At 46.8% G+C, this 23,697-nt stretch overlaps 1 protein-coding gene across 1 annotated transcript in view; it reads right to left on the bottom strand.

Annotated features, from left to right (window-relative positions):
• MYO16 (myosin XVI) overlaps positions 1-23,697 on the bottom strand; it is a 372,035-nt gene that overhangs the window by 75,420 nt on the left and 272,918 nt on the right. The window contains exon 27 of the mRNA XM_065901993.1: positions 20,888-20,990. Within this exon, the coding sequence (XP_065758065.1) occupies positions 20,888-20,990 (103 nt within the window). The remainder of the gene's footprint in view (positions 1-20,887; positions 20,991-23,697) is intronic.

The following is a 23,697-nucleotide window of genomic DNA, read 5'->3' as shown; positions in this document are numbered from 1 at the left end:
GGCGTGCTGCAGTTCATGGGGTCACAAAGAGTTGGACATGACTTGGCGACTGAACAACAGTCTTTCCATCTAACTCTCCGGTTAGCCAACTTGCTGTCTTCATGAAACACAGTTTTGCAAGAGATTGAGACCTGAATCTTGCATTACGGCAGCCGGGCTAGCTATTTGAACAGGCAGGGAAAGCCCTCTACACCCTCCTGTTTCCGAGGCTCCTGGTTGACTAGATGTCCTCCTTCATTTACTTTTCGTTGGTTGAAGTACGAGGTAGGCACTTGAGTGGGTGGCCACAGAGAATTGGTACTTTTCCTCCCATTGTATTGCCATTCTGTCTCCCCAGTTATTTTCCATAATTCATAGTGTTGTTTTTTTCTCCTTCCCAACTGCTGACTTATTTTGGCAGTCAACAGGAAGAACAGTTGGTACTGTCTGTGAGCGCCACGGAGCAAATCTGTGAGACAGGCACTGGGTGGGGGGGGGGGGCATGTCATCTTCTGTTCCTTGTTGATTGTGGAATGTAACTCACTGTGGATGCGTGGATGCTAAGTCGCTTCAGTCGTGTCCGGCTCTTTCTGACCCCATGGACTGTAACCTGCTAGGCTCCTCTGTCCATGGGATTCTCCGGGCAAAAATATTGGAGTGGGTTTCCATGCCCTACTCCAGGGGATCTTCCTGACCCAGAGATCGAACCCACATCTCTTATTTCTCCTGCGTTGGCAGGGGCTTTCCTGGTGGCTCAAATGGTAAAGAATCTGCCTGTGATGCAGGAGACCTGGGTTTGATCCCTGGGTCAGGAAGATGCCCTGGAGAAGAGAATGGCTACTCACTAGAGTATTCTTGCCTCGAGAACTCCATGGACAGAGGAACCTGGGAGGCAGGCTACAGTCAGGGGAGTTGCAAAGACTTGGACATGACTGAGCAACTAATGGGCTTCCCTTGTGGCTCAGCGCTTGCCTGCAATTCGGGAGACCTGGGTTTGATACCTGGGTAGGGGAGCTTCCCTGGAGAAGGAAATGGCAACCCACTCCGGACAGAGGAGCCTGGTGGGCTACAGTCTATGGGGTCGTAGAGAGTCGGACATGACTGAGCGACTGCCAGGGCAGGAGCAACTAACACTTTCACTTTCTTTACACTAGCACCACCTGGGAAGCCCATGTGACTCATGATAGGAAACTAAATCCTCAAAGCAAAATCTATGCAAACTTGAGTTCTGAAACCAAACTCCCAAAGTGTTATAGGTAGCAATGCTACACAGCAGGCGGCCTCAGTAATGACCATTGTGGGGCACTCGCTGCGGGGTGAGCCCTCAGAGTGGAGATGGAAGGGCTGGAATATAGTTCTTCTCCCTTAATTCGGCAGAGACCTTGGGAAGAGAGGTAGGTGGGATGGCCAAGATCTCTTCTAGTGATATTTCTAACAGCCACTCCAAAAATTCCAAGTAGGTGGGTTTTGAGAACTTTGCTAGATTTGAGGATACAAAAGAAATTTCCAGGGATGATGGGAAAAGATGAAAGTGGGGCAGGAAAATTAGGCAAGGAGCAGAAAACGACAAACAGATTTGAGGTACAGCCGTGGAAAGGGAGGAGGGAGGAGGCTACCCTGTCACTGATGGCCACGCTGGGAAGCATATCCCAGGGAATGCACAGACACTTTCCTGTGAACCCTGGGTATACACTGGGAAGTTTAAGAGGAGGCCATCTAGCTTTTCAACAGTTATTCTGGAAATGTATGAAGTTCCAGAAAATCAGAAAGAGAAAAACAAATATTGTATATGAACACATATATGTGGAACCTAGAAAAATGGGACAGCTGAGCCTGTTTGCAGGGCAAGAATAGAGACACAGATGTAGAGAGATGTGGAGGCCGGGTGGGGAAGGCGGGGTGGGGTGAACTGGGAGACTGGGATGGACAGGTATACACTTCCAGGTGTGAACCAGGTCGCTCTCGGGAAGCTGCTGATAGCACAGAGAACTAGCTGTGTGATGGCCTGGAGGGGTGGGACGCTGGGGTGGGGAGCCCCAAGAGGGAGTGGAAATATGTGTGCATAAGGCTGATTCAGCTCATCATATAGCAGAAACCAACATGACACTGGAAGGCAACTATAGCCCAATAAAAAAAGAAGAAGAAAACTGGCTTGAGACTGGATTGCTGGGCATGGTTTTGGCAGGACACTATAATGGGATCAACGATTCAGGTTTGGATGATTCCACAACTGTTGTTTGTCCATTGACTGATTTCTATTTGTCCTGGGCCCCACCTCCAGGAGTGGATTTTTGATGCCTGTTTCTTCCCATCCAGCAGGGCCTGCGTGACCTTCACCTGCATTCCCAGAGCAGCCGATGAATGACCCTTAGATTTTCTCACTGTGCTGCAGCAGGGGTTCACCACCGCATGTAGACATTTACACCTCCAGGAGAATGTGAGGACATACTCCTGAACTTCACAAGTGGCAGGGTTTTGAGGGAAGGTGACTGATGAGAAACAGAAGATGAGGAATTGTGAAGTTCTGGTAAAAGGTGAGTCAGAGAAACAGACGATGATGTCTTCAAGGGTGAAAAGAAGGTATGACAGACACCGAACACATAAGCCAGGACCAGAAGTCATTCAGCAAATTGGAAATAAGACCTGGGATTCAGTTCAGTTCAGTCGCTCAGTCGTGTCCGACTTTTTGAGACCCCATGAACCACAGCACGCCAGGCCTCCCTGTCCATCACCAACTCCCGGAGTTCACCCAAACCCATGTCCATGGAGTTAGTGATGCCATCCAACCATCTCATCCTCTGTCGTCCCCTTCTCCTGTCTTCAATCTTCCGCAGCATCAGGGTCTTTTCCAATGAGTCAACTCTTAGCATCAGGTGGTCAAAGTATTGGAGTTTCAGCTTCAGCATCAGTCCTTCCAATGAACACCCAGGACTGATCTCCTTTAAGATGGGCTGGTTGGATCTCCTTGAGTCCAAGGGACTCTCAAGAGTCTTCTCCAACACCACAGTTCAAAAGCATCAATTTCTGTGCTCAGCTGTAGGTGATAGAATAAATCGTGGAGGGACTAAATGAAAAAGACAGAAGACAGAAAGTCAGGCATGATGATTTAGCTATTTAGCTGATCCCTCTCTTCCCTGGTAGCTCAGTTGGTAAAGAATCTCTGCAATGGAGGAGACCCCAGTTCGATTCCTGGGCCAGGAAGATCCCCTGGAGAAGGGAAGGGCTACCTCCTCCAGTATTCTGGCCTGGAGAATTCCATGAACTGTACATTCCATGGGGTCGCAGAGTCAGACACAACTGAGTGACTTTCACTTTCCCTCCTCTAACAAGGGCTTTCCAGGTGGTGCTAGTGGTAAAGAACCTGCCTGCCAATGCAGGTAGATGTAAGAGACGTGGGCTCGATCTCTGAGTTAGGAAGGTCTCCTGGAGGCAGGCAAGGCAACCCACTCCAGTATTCTTGCCTGGAGAATCCCATGGACAGAGGAGCCTGGCAGGCTACAGTCCATGGGGTCACACAGAGTCAGACACAGCTGAAGTGACTTAGCACTTCTTTACCAAGACAAGGAAGATGAGAAAACGTGAAGCCTCCTAATAGAGTATTATCAGGAAAAAGACAGTTTTCAGTTTACATATGGAAGCTAAACCTGAAGCTAAATATGGATGAAATGGGTTTTTTTCTCACAATAATTAGAAATTTCCTGGGACTCGATCATGGGTAGTTAAGAAGTGGTCTGAGTGTTTCAGACGACAGATCTTCCTTTCAGGCCAGGCTTGGAGGTAGAGAAAAGGAGATCCTGCTGGAAGCCACGGTATGAAATGATGAGAAGAGAGTGGGAAGGTGAGGCAGGGTGGGTGCCAGGGAAGGCGGGGTAGCAGACAGGTGGACACAGGTGTGGAGGGAGCCGGAGGGGAGCAGGGCAGCTTCTGGCAAAGTTACACCCTGGAAATCTCCCTGCAGAGGCAAGACTAGAGCTTTGTGAGTGAGGAGGGCTTCTGGGCTCCTGGTTCAGAGGGAGGACGGAAGGAGCGAAGTCAGGATCCACACTCCAAGTGTCCTGCTAAGGCACAGCTGAAGACTTGGCGGAAATGGCTGGGTACTCGGCTACCACCACACTCAGATGATTTTTTTAAAATTATTTAGCTATTTGGGTATACTGTACAGTGAAAAGACCCTGATGCTGAGAAAGATTAAAGGTGGGAGGAGAAGGGGACAACAGAGGATGAGATGGTTGGATGGCATCACCGACTCAATGGACATGAGTTTGAGTAAACCAGGAGTTGGTGATGGACAGGGAGGCCTGGCGTGCTGCCATCTATGGGGTTGCAAAGAGTCAGACACGACTGAGTGACTGAAATGAGCTGAACTGAACTATCCAATAGGCAGATTCATTCAGTCATTCTTTATTTTTATTGTTTACCACATGACTTGTCTATGGGTTGCTTATGTTTGGAGATGCTCCCTGAAATTTTTGCATCTTTATACTGTTCATGGAGTTCTCATGGCAAGAATACTGAAGTGACTTGCCATTCCTTGCCTCCAGATTGAAGGCAGAAGGAGAAGAGGGCGGTAAAGGGTGAGGCACATGGATAGCATCACCGACTCATCACCAACTCGATGGACATGAACTTGGGGAAACTCGGGCAGATAGTGAGGGACAGGGACATCTGTCCAAACAGATACCACTTAGTGACTGAACAACAACAACTAAACTTCTTAGCATTTGCTTGGCTACCTTGGCTGAGGCAGCTTTCTCAAGAGAGAAAATTCAGAATAGGGCCACCGTTGAGATAAGCAGGACATTATGAACAGAACCACACAGTGTAACTGAGGGGGAAAAAAGAGTATCTTATTTGTTGACATCATGCTGAGATGTGTGGCTTAGATGGTAAAGAATCCACCTGCAAACAGGAGACCCGAGTTCAATCCCTGGGTTGGGAAGATCCCCTGGAGAAGGGAATGGCTACCCGATCCAGTATTCTTGCCTGAAGAAACCCATGGACAGAGGAGCCTGGTGGGCTACAGTCCATGGGGTCACAAAGAGTCGGACACAACTGAGTGAGTAACATTTTCACTTTCACTATGCTAAGATATAAGAACTTAATGAAGCATTACTGAATATATGAAACATGTAGTCATTTCAAAGGGATTATAAAATAAAATATACCAAATTTTATTCTTCAAAAATATGATACAGATTCACCCGAAAAAATGTTTCTTTCTCCTTAAAAATGAAACTAGCCATTTAGTAGAATCTCAGATTCCTTCTTCAGAAATTATTCTGAATAACACATTTCAGTCCTTAAGGCCTCTGCTTTCAGTGATACTAAGGATTACTGTTGCTATTTAGTCACTCAGTGATGTCCAACTCTTTAGTGACCCCATGGACTCTAGCCTGCCAGGATCCTCTGTCCATGGGATTCTCCAGGCAAGAATACTGGAGGGGCTTGCTGTTCCCTTCTCCAGGGGATCTTCTGACTCAGGGGTCCAACTTGTGTCTCCTACATTGCAGGCAGATTCTTGACGACTGAGCCACCAAGGATCTATACTTAGGATTCGTGGGACATAAATCAAGGAATCTATCTTCACAAGGAAAACCCAGACAAGATCCCTGCTTTTTCAGGGATTTACCTTGTCTGTTAATGACACCGACAAGAAAAGTGTTGGTCATTTTAATTTCATTTGCATGCTGAATTCATACACAGTTACTCTGAAATCAGTACGTCGGTACGATGTATCAAATCCAGCAAGATTCATCTGAATGAGACCAAATGTTCGGAGCACCTCCACTCTTGATTTTGGTTGCACTCTCATATAAACAGTTGTTCTCACAACCAGTGAAGAGGAGAGCCTGACGCGTTCTCCCACCAAGCCCTCCCCGTGTACACCCTGGAGGCAGCGTGTTCCTATCCAAGACGAAAACCTTAATGTCATCCTGACTCCTGTAAAGTAAGCCATCTGTGAGTTAGAGTCATCGCTATTTTTATTAGAAAACCATTAAGGTTTTTTGTTTTTTTTTAAAGATGAAACAAAATTGTCATTGATGACTTTGAGAGTTTCAATGACTGATACAGCTTTTAGGGGTTTTTTTCAGAGATGCAGGCTGTGGGAGCAGAGACAAGCTTGGATGAGTGGTTGCCATGGAGCACAGGTGGCCTGGAGGCTGCGCTAGAGATGCTCAGGGCACCTGCGAGGTCCCTACCCCACCTCCCTGTCCTCATCCTCAACTCTGACTGTCGCTTCCAGCCAGAGAGGCAGACACAGAGGGCTGCCCTTTTTGGGATGGGAAGAGGGACCCACACTTCCTGCTTCTGCGGCCTCACCTTTTCAGGGGCGTCCTTCACCTTTTCAGGAGTATCCTTCAACACTTCATCACCCTTCCTGCATCACTGGCCTCACCTTTATAGGGATGTTCCCCCATCTGATCACCCCTTGTTGTTTGGGAGACTGTGGGCAAAACTACCTTCAGAAGAGCCATCTGTGAATTAGAGTCATCGCTGTTTTTATTAGAAAACCATTAGGGTTTTTGTTTTTGTTTTCTGAAGTGACAGATTTTAAAAGATTAAACAAAATTGTCATTGATGACTTCAAGCCTTTCAATTACTGATACAGTTTTGAATGTATCTTTCTAAACACCAGTCTCATTATGTTTTGCTGTGGTTCAGTCACGCAGTCATATTCGACTCTTTGCGACCCCATGGGCTGCAGCACACCAGGCCTCCCTGTCCCTCACCACCTCCCAAAGCTTGCCCAAGTTCATGTCCATTGCTTCTATGCTGAAAGTACAGAAGTAGCAGGTCATGATTTCCAAGATAATGCTCGAACTCTCTTGAAATGTTTATTAGATTTTCTATAGTACAAGATCCATTTCCAATGCAATTGAGTTTATTCTCAAATTATACCATATTTCTTACTGTTTCTAAATAGGAACATTTTTCTCCTTCTGGCTTAACATAGACACTTTATTTTTCTTCATATCTTTCTCTCAATCATCTGCTAGAATGGCTCCTATTCATCCTTCAAAACCTGGATGGCTTCATGAACTCTGTCTAGTGGGTACTTTATAATAATGAATTCATTAGTGTATCTATGTCACTAATGTACCTTGTAGATATCTCTATCTTCTAATGTACCTTGTAGAGGTGTCTCTACAGTGGAAGGCCACTGAATTCCCATTTTTGTCATTAATGGAATACCTGTCGGAATGTTCAGCTTGACTGTGAAATATTTGTGGGCGAGGGTATTGCTGGAAAAATATGCAGGGCACAATTTACACATATTAGGTGAAGTAAAGCAGATGGCATGACAAGATGGAAAAAGCAGAATTTCAAAGAAAATGATTTTAATGGATAGTAGCTATAATGTGAGCTCAGATTTTTAAAATTATTTATTTCAAATAATTGAATCTTTAAAAAATTAAATCCATTTAAACTATGTGAATGCATTCATTTAAGGAAAAAATGTGTCTAATGCAGTTGGAGAAACAGAGAGGTTACGTGTGATATTTCTGGCACCATCACATTCTGGTATAAGATAACTGGATCCAAAATCTAGGGCTCCATCTTCTAGTTCTTTACCTGCCCTTGGGCTCACCTTGCCCACTGCCTCCAATCTATTAACACTCTAGAAACCTTTCCATCATTCTGTATTGCCTGTAAGCTAAAATGCATACTTTTGGGTTTGGCATTCAAAAGCCTCCATAACATGATCTTTATTAACCTCTGATGACCTAACAGTTTTTACTCCTCTGAAAGAGAGGTTATTGACTTGAGATTCCAACCTCCCACGCAATCTGAGGGCAGAACCCCGCGTGAGCGTGTGTCAAGGACCCACAGCGTCCGAGCAGCGTTCCTGGTGAACGATGTCACTGCTCCTGCCGCTGTTACGCTATGTGCCACCCCTGTACATCCGTGTCTACAATTACCAGCGGCTTTTTATTAATAGTTACCACAGATTAGATTTGACTGAGAAAGAGTTTACTGTGGGGGCTGACACTTTTGCTGCAAAATGCTGTACCCTTGTTATTATAGATAAAAAATTACTCTTTGAAAATTTTAATCTCCTTGGCTCTAAAAACACTAGCATTATTTAAATACACACTTCCCATTTAAAGACAAGATATATAAAATCATAGCTGGATTAAAAGTAGTCAACTTATTTCACTGTGATGTTAGAATTTCAAAAAAAAAAAAAAAAATGCCCTGGTGTATCTGTCTCTTAAAGTGCCCTCCCAATGTCAATCTGTTCAGTTTTCAAAACAGCTTTATTGACAATGATAAGAACAACACACTCTCTTATGTACTTTGATGTCTGTGCCTCTCTCCCATCAGACTTGTTTTTCTTCCTGCTGATCTGAGAATGTCACCGTGCTCCTTTAAAACACAGTTCCTTCTCCTTTTCACCATGCAAAGCACTTTCTGTACCTACCAGGTAATCTCTTCCAAACAGAAACGGTCCCGTAAGAACGCCTACAACCCCACTTGCACGCTATGAACAGACCTTCACACATTCCTGGTTATTTATCACTTTCACATACTACTTAGGTCCATTGTATATTATATCTTTCCTAGTTTTCCTCTCTCACATTTGTTTACCCACTTATCCTACTATCTGTCTTATCTGTCTCTTTACTCATCATCCATCCATCCACCCTTCCATCCTTCTATCCACCTGTCCCTCCCTCTATCCATCCACCCCTCCACCACCCCATTCATAAATCACACATTTGTCAAGGGCTTTCCCAGTACCAGGCCCTGTGCCAGGCTCTAGACCACAAGGATGAATAGAAGATGTTTTATACTTTCAGGAAGCTCAGTGAAACAACCGTTTAACTAAAAGCCATCTCTTCCAGGCTGAATTCACATATTTCCCCTATTTACTTCTTTTTCTTTTTGAACTTTTTTCTCTTTGAGTAAGATATAGGTTTATTCAGGTTCAGAGAGACGCACACTCCACAGACAGAGTGTGGGCCATTGCTGAGGGCGAGTGCAGCCCCGCCTACTTCTTTGATCTGTTATGTTTCTACAGAAGACCACTGTTTTATGAATTTATACTTATTATTAGTATTTCCATATTTTACATTTTCATGGTGGCTAATATAGATATCCTAATTTTCAGTCTGGCTCTGATTGCATTTTAAAACATCGCCAAAGGATACATTTGTGCTAAATACAAGTTCTTTTCTCTTTTTTATAAACAGACCATTCTTGAAGTTCAACTTTAACACAGAAAAGATAATTACAGCCACACACTCTAATAAGTACTGTATCTTCTGGTTTTTGAAGAAGGTGGCTTGGCTCGAATTACATGTAATTACAGATTAAGAAAAATTAATTCCTCTCACCCAGAATACTATGACCTGTATAGCAAGCAGTGATGAATAAAAACCACTATTTTGAGCTTATGAGTGATTTACGTACCATGTGATCCTGTGTGTTATTTCATTATGGAAATCACGCCAATCTGGTCAGGAGGGCTTAAAACATATCTCTTCCTCCCAGAGCAACACTTTTTGAAAAGCAAACCAAAGCCAAACCCAAACAAGGTTGATTAGCTCCAAAAAAGTGCACTGGGTAAGTTAAGGGCTCCTCTTAGGGAGCACCTTTACCCTGTCTTTTTAACCAAAGGGCCTTCAGAATGTCAGTGACAGTTACCCACCCCGTGGAATGTGAGGTTATAAATAATTAACAGCAGCATACACACAACCTCAGCCGTCGTCCCCACCTGGGTGCGGACACAAATTCGAGAGCCCTGACGCCACCAGCACCATCCACGTCACTGCCACTCTGCCCTGATGCTGGCTTTACTGCTGAAGACTCGAACCTTCATCGCCCTTTGTCTTCATCTTCTGGCCTTACATTCTTCTTTAAGAGTATTTCAGTGTGTTAGTCACTCAGCCGTGTCCAACTCTTTGCAGCTCCATGGACTGTAGCCCGCCTGGCTCTTCTGGCCATGGGATTCTCCAGGCAAGAATGCCAAAGTGGGTTGCCATTCCCTTCTTCTCCAGGGGATCTTCCCGACCCAGGGATCGAACCTGGGTCTCCTGCATTGCTGGCAGGTTCTTTATTGTCTGAGCCACCAGGAAAGCCTTCTAAGATATTTTTAAAAGCTTACCTAGCCTTCCTAATTTTATAAAAATTTCTTCTGTGGTACATTTATATTTGCTTTGCAACTCACCTATGCTTATTTTGTGAACTGTCTTCTGCTCTCAACGCCAACAGGGCCAGGTCTTTTCCTTTTTTTTTTTTTCTTTAGTATAAGTTTTACTGGAATATAGTTGATTTAGAATGCTGTGCTAGTTTCAGGTGTAGAGAAAAGTGAATCAGTTACACACGTACATGGGGGCTTCCCAGGGGGCGCTAGTGGTAAAGAACCCGCCTGCCAATGCAGGAGTCATAAGAGACTCAGGTTTGATCCCTGGGTTGGGAAGACTGCCTGCAGGAGGGCATGGCAACCCACTCCAGTTTTCTTGCCTGGAGAATCCCATGGACAGAGGAGCCTGGCGGGCTACAGTCCATAGGGTTGCAAAGAGTCGGACACGACTGAAGTGACTTAGCGCATAAGCACATCCACATACATATACCCACTTTTTAAGATCCTTTTCCCATATAGGTCATTCCAGAGTACTGAGTCCCCCATGCTATCTCTTATTAATCATCTATTTATACATATAATGTGTATCTATCAATCCCAGTCTCCCAATTTATCCCTTCCCCTCCACTTCCACCCTGGACACCCGAAGTTTGCTTTTTACATCTGTGACTCTATTTCTGTTTTGTAAAGAAGTTCATTTGTACCATTTTTCTTTTAGGTTTCCCATGTAAGCAATATCATATGGGCTTTTCCATCTTCCAGACCTCCACACTTACTTTGTGCAGCAAATTCACACTTGGTCATAAGAGCATGAGCATATTCCTCACCTAAACTGATGTGCTGGTTTTAAAACTGTTCCCTCTTTGAGTCAATAAAATGTAAGGAGCTTGTTGACTGAAGGTCCCTGTGAGGTCCTATCCCTTCTCTGCCTCAGTCGCCCTCTGTGTCCATCTGTCCCTGCTCTGTCTCATGTGGATTACTACCTTAAGCTTGTTGCCTTGCTCCCCAGATCTAGATCTGCTTTCCAGTGATATGTTTTTTGTTTGTTTGTTTGAAGCCTGAATTGGATCACGTTGACAACTCTCCTTAAAGCTCAGTGGCTTCACATTGACCTTGAAGTAGGACGCTGAGCTTTGCTCACATAAGTCCCCATGGCTCTGGACCCCATGTCCCTCTAAGCAACCATTCTAAAGGGTGATTCTGCCCCAGATGGTGACACTGGTCCATGATGGGCACCGCCCCCCCTTAGCTATGACAAGGTTGTGGCATACTAGGTGGCGCAATGATAAAGAATCTGCCTGCCAATGCAGGAGACGCAAAAGACCCAAGTTTGATTCCTGGGTCGGGAAGATGCCCTGGAGGAGGAAATGGCAACCCACTCCAGTATTCTTGCCTGGAGAATCTCATGGACAAGAAGAGTCTGGCGGGCTCCAGTGCATGGGGTTGCAAAGAGTCGGACATGACTGAGCACGCACACAGCACACGGCATTCTGATGGCGAAGAGACGGACCTGGGGCGGGCATAGCCATGGCCCCAACTCTTCCAGCAGTAACCCGGAGCCCGGCCGATCTGGGAAGGTGACCCTCAAAGTGCCGCAAACTCCCCATAACAGCTGAGGGGCTCTGTACCCCCTGCCCCAGCCCTAGCGCCTCATCCATTCTCCTTCCTGGGGAGGGAAGAGCAGAGACTGAGAAGCACCGCCTCGCATAGGGGCCGCTCTCTGCCTCGCGGTGGGGGCTCAGGGCTCTTCTCTGGGGCGGACCCCCGGGGGGCAGCACGCCCGCCCCCACGCACTACTTCTGGTCCAGCCCATGACTCTCCAGCCCTCCGGGTCTCAGCCTGGACTCGGTGGCTGTGGGTGTGCCCTTCAGGGTCCCCGCCCACCTGACCCCGGGACCCTGAGACCCCCTAGCACATTGTTCACCTCGGTTCTCCCCCAGGGAGGGCTTCAGTTCAGTTCAGTTCAGTCGCTCAACTGTGTCCGACTCTTTGCGACCCCATGAATTGCAGCACGCTAGGCCTCCCTGTCCATCACCAACTCCTGGAGTTTACTCAAACTCATTGAGTCGGTGATGCCATCCAACCATCTCATCCTCTGTCGTCCCCTTCTCCTCCTCCCTTCAGTCTTTCCCAGCATCAGGGTCTTTTCCAATCAGCTCTTCACATCAGGTGGCCAAAGTATTGGAGTTTCAGCTTCAACATCAGTCCTTACAATGAACACCCAGGACTGATCTCCTTTAGGATGGACTGGTTGGATCTCCTTGCAGTCCAAGGGACTCTCAAGAGTCTTCTCCAACACCACAGTTCAAAAGCATCAATTCTTTGGTGCTCAGCTTTCTTCACAGTCCAACTCTCACATCCATACAAGAACACTAGAAAAACCATAGCCTTGACTAGACAGACCTTTGTTGGCAAAGTAATGTCTCTGCTTTTTAATATGCTGTCTAGATTGGCCATAACTTTCCTTCCAAGGAGAAAACGTCTTTTAATTTCATGGCTGCAGTCACCATCTGCAGTGATTTTGGAGCCCAGAAAAATAAAGTCAGCCACTGTTTTCACTGTTTCCCCATCTATTTGCCATGAAGTGATGGGACCAGATGCCATGATCTTAGTTTTCTGAATGTTGAGCTTTAAGCCAACTTTTACACTCTCCTCTTTCACTGTCATCAAGAGGCTCTTTAGTTCTTCTCCACTTTTTGCCATAGGGGTGGTGTCATCTGCATACCCGAGGTTATTGATATTTCTCCCAGCAATCTCGATTCCATCTTGCGCTTCATCCAGCCCGATGTTTCTCATGATGTACTCTGCATATAAGTTAAATAAGCAGGGTGACAGTATACAGCCTTGACGTACTCCTTTTCCTATTTGGAACCAGTCTGCTGTTCCATGTCCAGTTCTAACTGTTGCTTCCTGACCTGCATACAGGTTTCTCAAGAGGCAGGTCAGGTGGTCTGGTATTCCCATCTGTTTCAGAATTCCCCACAGTTTATTGTGATCCACACAGTCTAAGGCTTTATGGGTTTTCTGCCCGCGGTCCACTTCCTGTAGCTCTTTATGGGTTTTCTGCCCACGGTTCACTTCCTGTAGTTCTCTATGGGTTTGCTGCCCGCGGTCCACTTCCGGTAGCTCTTTACGGGTTTCCTGCCCGCGGTCCACTTCCGGTAGCTCTTTACGGGTTTCCTGCCCGCGGTCCACTTCCGCATTCCCCGGTGAGGGGAACAGGCCGTCCCTCCCCAACATGGCGGCATCCCTGCCTGTGTGACCGCAGGACACACACAAAACGGGGCTCACCAAAGCCCTGCTGACAGAGGAGAGGGGACTGATTCCTCAGACGTGAAAAACCGGGTTCGCAGGAGGCATAGCCCGCTCTCGCTTAGCGCTGACTGAGTGCCACACGCTATGCTGAGCTTTCTGCTTAACGAGGCTGAGCGGGAAAAACGCAGAATCGCTTTAAAAGAGACGAGCACCCGGAGCAGCAAGACTCCACTGCGCATGCTTCCGTCTTCGAAAGGCGCTTGGGGTGAGGAGAGCCCTTCACTCAGCCATTCCACACACACAAGCTGAGTGTCTGTTCTGACCAGGTCTCTGGGGGTATGATTGTGAAACACACACAGACATACACGTGTGTGTGAAAATATATAAGAAAAAAAAGAGACATAATATCTGTCCTCAGTATAAAGGCAGGCACACTGTCCAAAAATCAAACATCTATAATGTTATTTTTAAAAACTGAGTGAATACACACCAAGCATCTGGAGTGATTATCTCCAGGGAGTTCAGTTAGTGATGGGTGTGATCTATATTATCTTCTTTAATTTTCTCTATTTTTCAAATTTCTTACAAAGATCGAACCCTTTGTAACAAAAACACCATCACATATGCGTGTATATGTATATGTTTAGAACCTGAGAAAAATGGAAATAAATATATGTGCACATATACAGTAATTCCCAGTCATAATGCACACACTACTAAGAGATACTCTTAGATACCAATTTTTTATTATGCTCAACAGTAATAATGCCAGACAAAGAGGAGGAACATGAGAGAAAGAGTGGTTTTATAGGCTATTTTCTAGCTTGTACTTGTGGTTGATTTACAAAGTACTCCTCCAGTAATAAAACAAAGGCTATAAACCATTAATTTATTGTACTAATAAGAGCCAAGGGCCCTAATACGATTGTCTCATCTTCGAAGATGTAAAGAAAGTGGAGCAGGTTTAAAACTTGAACAGTTTCTTGCTCTTTTATTATCTTTTCTCTACTGGACTATTTTAGATTAATGAAATAATAAATCCTTCATCCAACTGATTTTATTTAATGTTATGGTAAAATGTTAATCTTGCAATTCTCAGCACTGTCAGAGTGAATCCTTGTGAGGCCATATATTTCAGAAACACACACATTGGAATCTAGGCCATGCCTTACGTGAGAGGACGTGGAGGATGAAACTTGCCTCAGAAGAAGATGACTAAGAAAACAAGGACCGTGATGGCTCTGGCAGTGAGTAAGCACAGACAGGGAAAGTAGACTTCACTGAATCTGGGGTTTGCTTTCTGTTAGTTCTTTTGAAGTCTCTCCCTTTTCTCTTCCTTGAAGTGAAGTGAAATCGCTCAGTCGTGTCCGCCTCTTTGAGACCCTGTGGACTGTAGCCTACCAGGCTCCTCCGTCCATGGGATTCTCCAGGCAAGAATACTGGAGTGGGTTAAAAAAACTACATTAAAAAATTTTTTATTGGAGTTCAGTTGCTTTAAAATGTCATGTCAGCTTCTGCTGTACATCAACGTGACTCCACTGTGCATATACATATATCCCCTCTTTTGTGGATTTTCTCTCCATTTAGGTCGCCACGGAGCACCGCATAGAGTTCCCTGCGGTGTACAGTAGGTTCTCACCAGTTATCTGTTTTTGTGGGATACAGTAGGTTCTCATCAGTTATCTGTTGTATACACTGCTGTTGTCTAGCCCCTCAGTCGTGTCTGACTGTGTGACCCCATGGACTCCAGCCCGCCAGGCTCCTCTGTCCATGGGATTCTCTGGGCAAGAATGCTGGAGTGGGTTGCCATGCCTGCCTCCGGGGGTCTTCCTGACCCAGGGATCGAACCCGGGTCTCCCACATTGCAGGTGGATTCTTTACTTGCAAGTCATCGGAAGCCCTCTTGTGTCTGACTACCCATCCTCACGGCATCAGAGAATGCAGGAAGTCTCCCTGAGGCTATCATCTCAGCTTCTCCTTCCACGAAGTCCTGTGACAGGCGTCGCATGGAGTGCCTTTCCTCGTCCACGAGGCTCCCCTCACCCCAGAGTCCTAGAACTCTCTGGAATGACAGTAAAAGCCATCCCTGTGGAAGCCTTGCTAAGCGGGGGGCTGCCCGGCACCCTGGTGCCCCTGAACAGAGAGATCTGTTTCTCTCTTCATCACCCTCCAGATGGCTTTAAAATGAATATAGCATTCAAAGAACTACACAGAAGACAGCATCCCCTACCCAGTTGATTCATATAAAATGTGTGAAAATCAGATGATACCATTTCTTTTTCCACTTAGAATTAGTTTCAGAGGTTTTCCCCTCTCTGGAAGTGACACAGCATGGCTGATACAGGCCCGCCCATCGCTGCTGTGTGGCATGAAAATCAGGCAGAGAGGGTTTGATAAATGAACATCGACTGGACGGATTATTTTTAAAGGTACCTTTTAAAGTGGGACCGAATTAAACATGTATATATTTAAATAAATGAAATACCTGAGTGATTTTAAAAATACCAAATAGCAGAAAGTTAATGACGAGTGGGTTCGTTTAACTTATTTTCAAAACTGTTTGATTTTTTTTCCCCTGCAAAAGAAGTAATCTGTAGACTTTTTGTTTCATAAAGAAAAATACCTCTCGTGAGACATAAAACTGTCCTGGAAGTCACTCCTGTAGCGTCTACTCGAATCATTTCAGGAAACTTCTATTGCTTTTTGAGCAACGTACTTAAATTCTGCTTTGAAATAAGGATAAAGCTCATCTAGCGTGTTTTTAAAATTTGTCATTTCATGCACATGAACAAGAAACCGCCAAGCACTGATGCCTTTCTAGCCTCACAGTTTTCCTTCACTTCTCATTGAGTTAAAACCACCTTCTGTTAAAGCTGTAATGTTGATAACATTAAGGAAGCAATGGCAGGACTGAGTCTGCCCAAACTGGTGACTTGTGGTCACTTGTGGTGACCAGCTCAAATCCTGTGATGATTCCTTGGGGAAGTAAGGGCCAGAGGCATGAACTATCCAACAGGTTAATTGCTCTTTTGGAAACAAAAGTGCTTTAGGAAAAGCACTGTCCGTGTGACTCACAATTTTTTCATACATGCTTAAATAATTAAATTGGCCCCATGCAATATTCCACTTAAACTGTATTTAGGTAGTAATTATAAACTCCAAAAGTCATCTCTAATTACAGAAGTAATCCACAAATTCATTTCACCTTCTAAATAGAGACACGCTAAAATTCCATTTGACTTTCATCTCAAAACCATCCTTCGGACGTCAGTGCTCTTAGGTTTTGTGAACTGTTCCAGACTTTAAAGATTCATACAAGTCTGTGTTATCTATGTGAGTGAGTGCTTAATCTCTAAGTCATGTCTACCTCTTTGCGACTCTGGACTGCAGCCCGCCAGCTCCTCTGTCCAGGGATTCTCCAGACTAGAATACTGGAATGAGTTGCCACGCCCTCCTCCAGGGCATCTTCCCATCCCAGGGATCGAACCCGAGTCTCTTACGTCTCCTGCACTGGCAGGCGGTTCTTTACCACCAGTGCTACTTGAGAAGCCCACGTCCGCATAGATGAGAGTCGTTTGGTTTCTTATTGACAAAGACTCATTGACCGGCCGGGCAAGTCTGCCCCGAGCACCTGCCTGTGAGACGGCCTTGCTGGAGACGCAGCAGTCCAGAGGGCGGACACGGCCTCCTCAAGGTGCTCACTCGCTGGCAGGGGACGGACAGGCAGCGGCTCGGTAGGAGACGGGCTGGGTGACCTCAGGGGCGAGGACACGAACGGAGGATGGGAGGTGGGGACAAGGCCTGGCCACCCGCCTGCTGGGGGTGCCGCCACTTGGTTCGGCAGAACGGGTCTCCGCCTGCCTCTGCCCACGGGGTCAGGGCGAGGCGAGCACGCCCGGGGTGGCACCTGGACCGTGGATGCTGGCCAGCCTTGCGGCATCCCTGGGTGCTTGGAGCAGCCAGGTGCCCGCTCTCAGACTAGAAAGGACATTGAACACCGGACTGAACCAAACATCTCCTCCCTTGAGCCCAGTTTCTCTCTTCTCCTTTTTCTTCTTCTCCTCCTTTTCCTTAAGTCAGGACCCAGCCTCCCAAAGCCCTGGCCGTGGAAGGGTCAGGGGGCTGACGCTCACTTAAGAAGGGTTCCAATCAGAACTGGCAGCAACAGCAAGCAGCCAGCTTGTTTTATCTCCATCTACCGGGTGCATATGAGAAATGGAAAAAAAAGACACTAACCGCAGGAAGCAATCTGCGAGGCTCATCAAGGAACCTCCCAGTGCCTCTGATCAAAGCCCCGGGCTGGAAGCATAACCTGTGCCTTTCAAGTTCTGTCGTCTGAGTAAAGGGGCCTTCAGTGGCTGCATTAAAAGATACAGATCGGAGCGAGTGCAGCGGAAGGAACCCACCACAGAAGAGCCGGGGCTGGTCCCGGTGAAGGGCCTCCGGCCAAGACCAAATATTCGCCCCACCTTGCATTTTGATCAGGAATCTGAGCTCTAAGGCGATTTCCTCATGTCTGCAATGAGGTTATTCCTGTTCACTGCCTCCTTTCTTTCTTCTGGGTTAACTCAGATAAAAACAAAGCTAAGTAAGTAAATAAATAAATAACACCCTCAGAGTTGTTGTAACAGACTTCCAGGATGAGAGGAATCATTACTGATGAGATTTCAGAAATTCCAAGGCCTCGCGTACTGACTCCAAACCCACGGCTACATGAACAGTAAACAGCACATGCAGATCACTAAACAAACGCTGAAGGGAAGACGACTGTCTCTCCTCGTACGCAACAGAAGACCCCAGTGTTCAGTACTGCGTACGAAATCGCTCTACTGTGCAAAAGAACAGGAGTGATGGAGCTAGAGCCCCTGAACTGATGCTGTGAAGGTTTCCTGCACGGGTTGTGATGGAAGTTGGGGAGAGAGGAAGTGATCTCATAGGATCCTCAAGACCCATGAGAGCCATGATAAAAGATCCGCTTTTCAGTTCAGAGAACAGAATTTCTAGCTAACACTCTGTGCAGATTCCCGCAGCCAAGGATGACTCCAATTTCTTCCTGTTCGAGCGTCACTTCTAAGCACCACGGAGGAGACTAGCCATCAGTTTCACGCTAACCATTCGGAGCCAGAGGATGCATAAGGGCTGCTTCCTGGAAACATGTTGGCCTCTTAGCAATCTGAGGACCATGGTGTCTGAACGAAACCACCCATTAGGATCTGCTGCTGCTTCAAACATTTTCCATTTAATCCTCGTCCTTGTTAACCTCTCACAAGAGAGGGGTAACAACTCTGCCTGTAACTTTCAGCACATTTCAAACACATGCTTTACTTCTGAAACTGAGGGGTCTGGCTTTCTAGGTAAGAAGTAAGATTTAAAAAAAAAAAAGTCATTTGCCTTCTGACTAGTACAAGAGTGAAATAGGAATAAGCTTTATTTCTCTAGAGTCAATAATTTGTCTTATAGCATAAAGAATATGAAAGGTTACATCTTAGAGAAGCTGAAGAAAGCCACCTTTCCTAACTATTCAAGAAGAAATGCATAAACAAATACGATCTGCAAATGAATACGTTTCTTTTTTTCTTTGGCCTTCTTTAGGGAGATTTAAAAAAGCCAAGGAAAATAAATTAGTGTAATGAAACGGGAACTTGTCCCCATGTTTTATTTTGATGTACTTTTTCAAAGGCCCGGTGTGCGTGAGGTTCAGTGTCACACCGTACCCAGCGGCAAAGTCGTCCTAGCAGATGGAGGAGGGCCAGGTGCCTGGCTGCCCTGGTTTGTCCCCTCGGCCCCCTCCCTCCTCATGTGACCCCAGACTCCAGTCAGGTGTCTTGGAGGACCTAAAGGCTGGTCAGGTGTTGTGGTTCCTGCCAGTCCCTCTCTCAGTGGAAGAATCTTCCCAGATCCCTCAACAACTCAACGTACTTTCTCAACATTAATAAAAGTACATCATCCTAATCTGTGTCTGTTAAAGAGCAAAATGCAACAGGAAAATCTCTGTGTTCCGTATTCACTTCTGTTCAGTTGTTATTCAGTTGCTCAGTTGTGTCTGACTCTTTGCAACCCCATGGACTGCAGCACGCCAGGCCTCCTTGTCCATCACCAACTCCTGGGGTTTACTCAAACTCATGCCCGTTGAGTCGGTGATGCCATCCACCCATCTCGTCCTCTGTTGCCCCCTTCTCCTCCTGCCCTCCATTTTTCCCCAGACACTGGCTTGAAGTTCTGAGAGTGAGTCAGCTGAAATGACTTCACTACCTCCAGCTTGTGGAATGATTCTGCACGCGAGCCCCACATCTGATGCCACTGACTCCTGCGTGGCTTGCTGACTTCACTCTCTGTTAGCAATTCCTCCTTCCTCCTCCTTTTTTTATCCTGTCTTTTGGCACGGATGTGCATCTGTGCCTACTACAGGCTGTGTGCGCGTCCTCCTTCAGACCGCTATTTAAAGTTCAACTCCGCTATTAGTTAAAAAAGGGAAAGAACAGGAGAAAGGATAATGAAGAAAGAGCCTGGGTGGCACTGACAATTAAATCGTTACTCATCCATGCTAAAATGCCAGGTTCTTGGTTCTTCATCATGGACGGGTGAGGATGCTGGTGTCAACCCAGGGCTCAACACCTGCCTCACCCACCCTGTCTTCCCCTTTCAGACATACCAGCAAGTCTGCACCTTCTCTTCATGTCATTTCTGTGCTAAAGCACCCTTTTATGGCCTCATCAACTGTTATACATTTTCCCTTAGAGACACTCTATCTCCCTATCGTTTTTAAAAGATGAGACTTACCTCTGCTTTCCCGTAATTGTTATGTTTTGCCGAAACTACTGGCTACCAAACTCTTTGCCTCCTGTGCAGGTTCAGATGTTTTATAGCTATAGAAACTTGCAGGAATTCTGGTGTCATGGACCCTGACTCCCATGATTGCTCAGTTCTGTTGCTCACTTCTTTTACATTTCACATTCTTCTTCCTAGCACCAGTCATGGCGGCCTTCTGAGTTGCTTCAGGGATTAAACAAAATCCAGACTGCGCCCTCGGGTTTCTGAAGAGCACGTCCCTGCTCCTTCCTCCTCTGGAAGCACGGCTATCATGCCAGGGAACCTTGGGCCCTGTCAACCACCCCTGTTGTGGTTCCTCTGACTTCTCCCGTTTAGACACTCCAGAAGGCTCTGCTGCCTATGTTGGGGTCTGAGATCCTGAACTCCTCCCTGAGTCATAAACAGAGGCTCCGGGCTTCCTTTGTCCTGTGTTTGCTGATGAAACTGGTGAATCAGGGCTGCTGTGTGTTCGGGGACTACGCTTGGCATCCCTCTTAGACAAACGCATCACGGCACTTTGGTTTTGCTGGTGAGTCTCGGGCAGCGGCAGCCCACTCCAATATTCTCGCCTGGAGAATCCCATGGACAGAGGAGCCTGATGGGCTACAGTCCATGGGGTCGGACACAACTGAAGCGACTGAGTGCGCACGCACACACACACGCACACATGCACACACGGGCGGCTCCCGCGACAACTCAGCTCACCTACTGGCAACCCTGACCTGCTCTGGCAGGAGCCTGGGGGTCACCCACCTGCCACCCGGGGAACCGGCAGTGCTGCAGGGCCAGCCGGCACCTCTCCTGGGCGGGCAGTGTCCTCTCGTTGCCGGGGAGGGTCTCGGCCAAGGGCTTGTACCTGCAAGAAGCAGCGGGGACGGGAAAGCCGTGAGTGAACTGGTCAAGCAAATGACTTTTTCCAGCAGCGTTGCCTTTGTTACCCAGTTTTTAAAATCTTCCCCCTTTCTTACTTTGTCCTCTGTGCCCTGAACCCTCCCTGCGTCGTGAATTTCACCCTGGATCACTTCGAACAGCCCTTGTCCTTTACAAGGATGTGATTTTAAAAGGAACCAAATCTACTCCTCAGTCCTCTAATGTACCTTTAATATTACCAGGAGAGATGCAAACCATTTATCAAAAGGGCATTCGGAGACAAAGAATATGGAATTTACTAGTTCTCATGTAGGTTTTTCGAATACTCTTAAAATACACCATTTAGGATATTCCAGCATTCTTTATCAACGTTTGAGAGTGCATCTAGATGTAGTTAGAATCTATAATAAAGGAAGACCAAAGCGCCCAGAAGTCTTATTTAAGTGAGAGGTAGAGAAGTGCTGTCCCCATAGAGTAGAGACTGAGTGCTTTAAATCTTCTAGAAGGACCCTTTATTTTTGGAAAGTTCTTCCAAATAATTAAATTTCACTCTCTGGCTGAAATTCGTGACTATATAAAGTTTTCCTCTGGGTTTCTAAAAAAAATTGTCTTTTAAGATTATATGACCCATTTAAAAAAAAAAAAAACAGGATGCAAAATTTTCCTTTGCACTTGTAGCATTTACCCTGACAGGCGAGCGACACAGTATTAGGAGAAGGGGGAGGGGAGGGGAGGACGACGAGGGGAGGACGAGAACAGGAGGAAAGAGGGAAATGACCGGGCTGTATCTGGTGTGCTTATAACCCTCACGTTGGGCCACCCCGGGAACTCACTGCCAATCGTTAAATCACCGAAGTTCTCTGTTAGTTTCTGTGGAACACCTTAGCTTTTCATCTAAAGTTTGTTGCAGCAAATCTGGCATCTTCTACAAGAGATGTTCTGCTTCCCAAGGGAAGCAGTGAACCCCCTGCACTCCTGGCTGCCCACCACCCCCTCCGCCTTCCCCACCCGAGCACTGACAGGGTGGACCTGTCCCGCCGGCGGTCACGTGGGCACGTGCGGTCACCCATTCGAGTCTGATGCTTCGCGGCCCCATGGACTGTAGCCCGCCAGGCTCCTCTGTCCATGCGATTCTCCAGGCAAGGATACTGGAGTAGGTTGTATGCCCTCCTCCAGGGGGTCTTCCTGCCCCAGGGGTTGAACCCATGTATCCCATGTCTCCTGCGTTGGCAGGCGGGTTCTTTACCCCCAGAGCCACCTGGGAAGCCCCACTGGCAGCCGCACCACATCTTTACTTCTGCAAGTATAGAAGAGAAACTAGGTGTCCATCGTGTGGGGTCGGGGGTTGGGGGCAGTGCAGAGGAACTATGGATCCGGGGCACAGCATAAACCCTCAGAAAATACATCTGTGTGACCTTTTCAACAGTAGACTTTCGTTTCCTCTCTAAAATCCTTCTAGTGCTGTCCCCCACAACTCACATTTTATCTGCCCTGGATTGAGCATCGTCATCGTCCTGCTAGCCATGAGTCAGGCAAAATAAATACGGCAGCATCAGCAACATCCCTTCCCTCTCAAACCTAGATTTTTGCTCATGTATTAACTCAGGGTACAGAAGGGAGTAAAAATAGCAGCGGAGACTGAACATGCATTTGGAGTGCCAGAGGCGAGGCTCTGAAAGCTCTCGCTCATCGTTTTGATCACATCAAATGGTCTAAGACGATCTGTAGATGATATTCAATGATTATTTTTCCTTTTTTTTTTTTTGATAAGAGGCAAGAATATGCTTTCCTACCCAGTAGGCACTGGAGTTGGTATCTGCTGGGTTTTTTTGTTTTAAACTGGTCTTATTGTGGTTGCTGCAGAACAGAAGAGGGTCTTTCCAGGGTGGCACAGGGCAGAGGAAGCGGGGATAAGGGAGGTTGTGTGTGGGGGCTTGGGAGCCAGGAGGAAACTGCAGGGGGCGGTGGAGGGGACCAGCTGAAGGCGATGGGCGTTCCCCAGAGATGCTGGCACATGACCTAGGGCATCAGCGGGCACAAAGGGATTGTGTGTTACCACGTTCGAGGGGTTCAGAGGTGATGACCAACATAACTGTGTACTGTGTCTGAACAGGAAAGAAACTGGGCTGGGGACCTAAGCGCAGGCTCAGGTTTCAGCTTTGCAGCAAATCTGCTGTGAGGTCCCTGGCAAGACACCGAGCAGGAATTCTCCCCTCTCTCGGTACTGCACCTGCGTGCTTCTCAGGATGTGACACAAATTCTGTGTTGTGCCATAAAGGTGAATTTAATTTTTATCTCTCCTCGAAGTGTGTGATCTTCCCCAGGGCACTGGGTCATCTCTGCACATCGCATGGTGTCTGCAGAATTGCCTATGTGTGGAGCGAGTAACTAGTGGGTTGGCCAGAAAGTTTCCTGAGGTCTTCCCATGAGGTCATACGGAAAAACCCAGAGGAACTTTGTGAGCGACCCGCTCAGGGATGGGAGGCCAAGAAGCTGGGCTGGAGGAGTGGAGGATCGGGACGGACCTTTCTCGAGCACCGAACAAGTGCCAGGAATTTTCACCTGCTGCTTCCCGTGCTCCTTGAAGGTGCAGCACGTCTGGGTGACCACCCTCTTTTGACAGGGAGAAGCTGATGGTCACGGAAATGAAGTCCCTTGCCCAAGCTCACATGGATGATGTTGAATTGTGTTCC

This window comes from Muntiacus reevesi, chromosome 11 (assembly GCF_963930625.1).
Source record: "Muntiacus reevesi chromosome 11, mMunRee1.1, whole genome shotgun sequence".
Classification (NCBI taxonomy): Eukaryota; Metazoa; Chordata; class Mammalia; order Artiodactyla; family Cervidae; genus Muntiacus; species Muntiacus reevesi.
This window is presented reverse-complemented; position numbering and strand designations above follow the sequence as displayed.